Source organism: Anser anser (assembly GCF_964211835.1).
Source record: "Anser anser genome assembly, chromosome: 29".
Taxonomy (NCBI): Eukaryota; Metazoa; Chordata; class Aves; order Anseriformes; family Anatidae; genus Anser; species Anser anser.
In genome coordinates this window covers 181849-188709 of record NC_139750.1, presented here as the reverse complement: position 1 = coordinate 188709, position 6861 = coordinate 181849, and the positions used below count along the sequence as shown (strand labels likewise).

The window sequence follows — 6861 nt, the reverse complement described above, 5'->3', positions numbered from 1 at the left end:
CAGTGCCCAGAGGAGATCCCCTCTTAGGAGGAAAGTGCTGCAGCAAGTGGAGGCCAGCTGTGCCACTGCCGTGCCCACTGCCTGTCCCTGCCTGCAGTCCCAGCACAGCCCCACAGCAGCACTGGCACCAAGCTACAGGAGCAGCCGGGCCTGACCCCACCAGCAGGGCTCAGCAGGAGAGGGCAGCAGTGGCAAGAGAGCAGCTCTGCAGGCACCAAGCGCTGCTGCTCCCTGGCCGTGCTGCTGGGATGGGGCTGTTTTCCTCTTCACCCCTGCACATGGGGACCTCCCCTGCAGATCCAGACCAGGTCTCAGAGGAAGGACGTCAGACAAAGAAGGCAGTGCAGGCTCCTTTCTTTTGTTTATATTCACAGAGAGCCTAGCTCGTTGTGTGCAGAGTCTTTGAACTATGCTCAACAAGTAGACACTGAAATGGAAATGGCATGAATAATACAATTTTAATGTGCAAAATGAGCCAAATTAAAAAAAAAAAAAAAAAAAAAGTTGAAATAAACATACACACACACACAGACACACAGAATACTGACCATTCCTGTAATAATTGACATTACCACAAAATCACAGAATCCTCTAGGTTGGAAGACACCTCCAAGATCACCTAGTCCAACCTATGTCCTAACACTAACAAGTCCTCCACTAAACCATATCACTATTCTCTCTATCTGAACGTCTTTTAAATACCTCCAGGGATGGTGACTCAACCACTTCCCTGGGCAGCCCGTTCCAATGCCTAACACCCCTTTCAGTAAAGAACTTTTTCCTAAAATCCAACCTAAAACTCCCATGGCACAAATTTCGCCCATTGCCCCTCATCCTATCACCGAGCATGTGGGAGAATAGACCAACCCCCACCTCACTACAGCCTCCTTTAAGATATCTGTAGAGTGCAATAAAGTCTCCCCTGAGCCTTCTCTTTTCCAGGCTGAACAATCCCAGCTCCCTCAGCCACTCCTCATAAGACTTGTTCTCCAGACCCCTCAACAGCTTCGTCGCCCTTCTCTGGACATGCTCCAGCACCTCCATGTCCCTCCTGCAGTGAGGGGCCCAAAACTGAACACAGTACTCGAGGGGCAGCCTCACCAGAGCTGAGTACAGGGGGACAATCACTTCCCTAGTCCTGCTGGCCACAATGTTTCTGATACAAGCCAAGATGCTGTTGGCCTTCTTGGCCACCTGAGCACACTGCTGGCTCACATTCAGCCGACTATCAACCAATACTCCCAGGTCCTTCTCTGCCAGGCAGCTTTCCAACCACTCATCTCCCAGCCTGTAGCACTGCTTGGGGTTGTTACGCCCCAGATGAAGGACCCGGCACTTGGCCTTGTTGAACTTCACACAGTTGACCTCAGCCCATCGGTCCAGCCTATGCAGATCCTCCTGCAGAGCCTTCCTACCCTCGAGCAGATCGACACACGCACCTAACTTGGTGTCGTCTGCAAGCTTACTGAGGGTGCACTCGATCCCTTCATCCAGGTCATCGATAAAGATATTAAAAAGAACTGGCCCTAATACTGAGCCCTTGGGGACTCCACTTATGACCGGCCTCCAACTGCTGGTCACTAGTGGAGTCCTCCATTCACAACACTTTGGGCACAGCTACCCAGCCAGTTTCTAACCCAACGCGTGATGACACTCAAGATAACCTGTTCAATAAGCTTCCCTGGTACTGCAGTCAAACTAACAGGCCTATCGTTTCCCATGTCCACCCTTTGGCCCTTCTTGTAGATTGACATCACGTTTGCTAGCCGCCAGTGGACTGGGACCTCCCCTGATAGCCAGGACTGCCGATAAATGACAGAAAATGGCCTGGCCAGCTCTTCCGCCACTTCTCTCAGTACCCTCGGGTGGTTTCCATCCATCCCCACTGATTTGCGTACATCTAAGTGCTTTAGCAGTTCGCCAACCGTTTCCTCTTGGATTATGAGGGCCACATTCTGCTCCCTATCCCCTTCCACCAGCTCAGGGGGCTGGGTAGCCAGAGGACAACTGCTCTTTCTCCTAAAGACTGAGGCAAAGAAGACGTTAAGCACCTCAGCCTTCTCCTCATCTCTGGACACTAAGTTTCCCCCCGCATCCAGTCAAGGATGGAGATTCTCCTTAGTCCTCCTTTTTGTGTTTATGTATTATCCACGCCGGGTCGTCTTTGGGCACGTGGGGACAGACTGCTCCTGAGCCATTAAGATTTCCTTCTTGAAGAGTGCCCAGCCTTCCTGGACTCCTCTGTCCTTCAGAAATGCCTCCCAAGGTGCTAGCCAGTGTCCTGAACAGCTCAAAGTCTGCCCTCCAGAAGTCTAAGACAGCAGTTTTACTGATCCCCCTCCTGACTTCTCCAAGAATAGAGAACTCTACCATTTCAGGGTCACTCTGCCCAAGACAGCTCCCGACCACCACATCTCCCTCCAGTCCTTCTCTGTTTGTGAACAGAAAGTCTAGCTGGGCACCGTCCCAGTATGTTCACTAACCAGCTTTGTCAGGAAGCTATCTTCCACACTCTCCAGGAACCTCCTAGACTGCTTCTTCTGAGCCGTACTGTATTTCCAGCAGATACCTGGGAAGTTGAGGTGCCCCATGAGAACAAGTTCTCGCAATTGTGCAACTTCTGCCAGCTGCTTGTAGAACGCCTCATTTGTCTCCTCATCCTGGTTTGGCGGTCTATAAGATATCCCCACCAGGATGCCTTCCTTCTTGGCCTTCCCGCTGACCCAAACCCATAGGAACTCAACATTATCATTCCCAGCCTCGAGTTCTACAACACCAAAACACTCTCTAATATAGAGAGCCACACCACCACCTTGTCTGTGCTGCCTGTCCCTTCTGAAGAGCCTACAGACAGTCATTGCACCACTCCAGTCATGGGAGTGGTCCCAACATGTTTCAGTGATGGCAACCAGGTCATAGCTTGCCTTTTATTTCTTTGCAATTGAACAATGGCTACAGTTATATTATATTGGACATGCATCAATAAAGTCTCTGTTTATGGCCCAGAGGAATTTGGCACTTCAAATTTCACTCAGATGTCACTCTGGCATCTCCAATGTCACCAGGGGTCTGCATCTGAACAGCTCCCTCCTGGCCTCTGTCTCCATTCAATGTGCTGGGAGCTGAGACAAGCAGCTGACATACAGCTGCCTGATTTGTGCCCACCTGAACCAAAGCAAGAGGAATCCCAACTCCTGTGGGCTTCTGTGAGGCATGGGAGAGGCAGCTAAGCCCCCTTCTAGCCTATGGACTGCAAATAAAGTATGAGATGCCTGGTTTGACCCAGCTGAAACCCTTCCCTCAGCAGGGGGAGGGAGATTCTTGGGTGGGTGTTCTGCCTGAAACCAGGACATGGAAAGGTGATTCTTGGACATCATACCTCTTCTGAAATGAGGAAGGGCAGTGGTCCCTCTCCTGTGGAGGGAAGGAATATAAATGATTACTTCAGTCTGTTTCAAAGTTGATCCCCCTGGAGGCTCAGGGACTTGTCAAGAGCTCCCTGTGCTGCTGAGCTGGGCTGGGCTCCTGGGCCCAAGGGGAGCTCCTGGCAAGCGGGCAGCGCTGCAGAGAGACAGCTCTGCCCAGGAGCAGCTCCTCTGCACAGCGCAGCAGGGCTGGGGGCACTGCCTGCAGGGGACAAGGGCGACTGAGAGAAGGGAGGAAGAAGTTAAAGGCAGTGTGGAGGGGGGCTGCTGAGAGCTCACTGCGGGAGAAATCTTCCCAGCCGTGAACAGGGTAAGTCTCTGGCTGCAGGGCAGTGCAGCTGTTGTTCCTGTTGCCATCTCCATATTTGCTGACAAATCCCACAGCCTATGGGATTTTTCAGAAGAACCCTCAGAGTTTCTTTGTATAAGAGGGGAGTGAAAACCTCCAGGGCAGGGATTACATGCCAAAGCTCTCAGAGGGAAAGGACATGAGGGTTTCTTCTTGTGGGTCCGGCTGTAGGCTGTGCAGCTGGGGTGCAGGCAGCGGTGTCCAGGGCTGTGGTGCAGAGCAGGGTCCCTGCTGTGCCCCAGGGGCTGCGTGCTGGGGCAGGGCCTCTGCCGCCTGCCAGGCTCAGCACTCAGCCTGCAGAGGAGCTGCCCAGGGTGCTGTGGGGAGAAGCTGTGGGTGGAAGGAGCCCCCTGATCAGGGCAGGGCAGGGTCCTGGTGATGCCTAGAGGCTGGTGCCTGGGGCAGACTGCTCACAGCTCCACAGCTCCCTGAGGGAGGAGCTTTTGAGGGAGATTCTTGAGAGGGAAGACCAACACCTACACTACCTGAATGAAAAGCACTCTCTGGAGTACCTGCTTCCATTCTGCTACCATGAAGGACAGGAAGAACAAGGAAAATGGATCAGTCCTGTTGACCTTTACCATGTACATAAAGGGCAGTACTGACCCTTCCAGAGAATGAGGTCGATTAATCTCGTCTCTGTGGCACTCTTAGGAAACCAAGACAAGAGCTCCAGGCAGGAGCATGTATTCTTCCCTGGAAGAGACAGTGTGTCTTGTTGAGGATGTTTCAGTGAAATCTGGTTTAGGTTTTGCTCAGAAAACACTATCTAACTTGTCTCTTTAAATTCTTCCATGGAGAGCCAAGCATACCCAGAGGCAGCAAATGTCCAACAGCAGCTTCCCCAACGAGTTCCTCCTCCTGCCATTCGCAGACATGCGTGAGCTGCAGCTCCTGCACTTCGGGCTCTTCCTGGGCATCTACCTGGCTGCCCTCCTGGGCAACAGCCTCATCCTCACAGCCGTAGCCTGCGACCACCACCTCCACACCCCCATGTACTTCTTCCTCCTCAACCTCGCCCTCCTCGACCTGGGTACTATTACAATGACTGTCCCCAAAGCCATGACCAACTCCCTTTGGGACACTACGGCCATTTCCTATGCAGGTTGTGCTACCCAGGTCTTTTTCTTTATTCTCTTTCTCACAGCAGAGTTTTGTCTTCTCACCATCATGGCCTATGACCGCTACGTTGCCATCTGCAAACCCCTGCACTACGGGACAATAATGGCCAGCAGAACTTGTGTCAACATGGCAGCAGCTGTCTGGGGCAGTACTTTTCTCTATGCTGTGCTGCACACTGCCAATACCTTTTCCCTCCCCCTCTGCCAAGGCAATGCCCTGGACCAGTTCTTCTGTGAAATTCCCCAGATCCTCAAGCTCTCCTGCTCAGATACCTACCTCAGAGAAGTTGGTCTTGTTGTGGTTAGTGCCTGTTTATTATTTGCATGTTTTGTTTTCCTTGTGCTGTCCTATGTGCAGATCTTCAGGGCTGTGCTGAGGATGCCCTCAGTGCAGGGAAAGCACAAAGCCTTTTCCACATGCCTCCCTCACCTGGCTGTTGTCTCCCTGTTCATCACCACTGCAATATTTTCCTACTTGAAGCCTCCCTCCATGTCCTCCTCCTCCCTGAATCTTTTGCTGGCAGTTCAGTACTCGGTGGTGCCTCCAGCAGTGAACCCCCTCATCTACAGCATGAGGAACCAGGAGCTGAAGGATGTAGTGTGGAAACTGATGATGGGACGTTTTTCAGAAGCAGTAAACTGCCTGTCTTCTGCATATCACTCATAAAATAACTTATTAAAGGCGAAGGCATATTTCATGTGCGTTTTCATTTTCTTTTTGCTTTACTTAAATTGTGATATATTTTGTCTATGAAAAAATCCCGTTTCTTCCCCTTCTGTTTCTCTCTCCAATGTTTCACGTGACTCTGAGTCTTGGTGTAAACAAGGTTCATTTAAAGGACATATACAAGGATGGATCCTGCAGTGACGAGTTTGCCTGGGATCCTTTCTTGGAGACCTGTGGTGGAGCTGCAGGGGGACTTGTCTGTGTGAAGAGGTGGAGGGAAAAAGATTCCTGGCACAGCAGCACTGCCAGGGAGCCAAACAGCTGGGTCTTTCCTAAGTTGCCCTCTTTCACCTCCCACGCTCTCCTTCAGAGCCCTTGTTTTACTGTGAGGACTGATTGCTCTTGTCACTTGCTCACCGTGCTGCTGTGGGGCAGTCCTGTGTCCACAGGCAGGGACAGGCCAGGGGCACTTCTCTAACAGAGCTGGCTCCGTACCAGCATCTCCAGCATAAAAGGGGATGTGCTGAGGGCAGTGCCTGAAGGCTCAGCTCTTCTCCCAAAGCTGCTCTCATGGATATTGCAAAGGGATGGACTTGTCATGGCGGTATGGTCCTGCAGGAAAACAGCTGAATAAAGGAATGCTAGGCATTATGACTTTCACAGCAACAACTTCTCTGTAGAGTTCTCAACTTTTTCCGAAAATATATATTCAGATCTTTAATAATTTTTCCACACCAGAGTGGCCATTTTCTTCAGGATGCCCTGGAGTTGCTAAAGGGTGCATGAGGAAGAATGAGTCTGGACATGTGGGAGGCCTTCTGAAGCAGGAGCTGGTTGGCAGGCAGAGTACCTGAGGGATTGTGCAGGGCATCCCCTACACCTGGTGCTAATTGGGGGTGGGGGGGAGAGGGGCAGAGAGGATGCCTCCAGAGCACAACAGCTCCTTGTGGCCCTGTGGATGCTGGCTGCGAGGTCACCTGACAGGGTGACACATTTGGGGAGGTCACGGGAAAGCCAGAAGAATAAACATGGGAGACCTGGGGAAGAGAAGAGAGTCTTGGCTAACAGAAGGAAAGATTTTGAAGAGGTGAGAAGGGTTCAGGTAAGGCTGATGCTTCTGCAACACTCACCGGGAAAATATTCATGTTATGTCCTGGCTATATTTCTAACCAGGAACCTGAAAAGTGGATTGAAGGAATCCACTTCTCTAATCTCCAGCCTCAAATCCTACTTTGAAGTCCAGCCCCATCCACATCACCTGTTTCCATTATTTTTAACCTATCGCTCTCGCTAATCCAT

At 51.5% G+C, this 6861-nt stretch overlaps 1 protein-coding gene across 1 annotated transcript; it reads left to right on the top strand.

The window, feature by feature from the left end:
• Positions 1-3540: 3540 nt before the first annotated feature.
• Positions 3541-5562, top strand: LOC310887716 (olfactory receptor 14I1-like; the record flags this gene model as incomplete). Its single annotated transcript, XM_083813892.1, has 1 exon — positions 3541-5562. Exon 1 carries the CDS (start codon positions 4600-4602, stop codon positions 5560-5562), a length of 963 nt encoding a protein of 320 aa, XP_083670018.1. The 5' UTR covers positions 3541-4599.
• Between the last annotated feature and the right edge of the window lie 1299 nt (positions 5563-6861).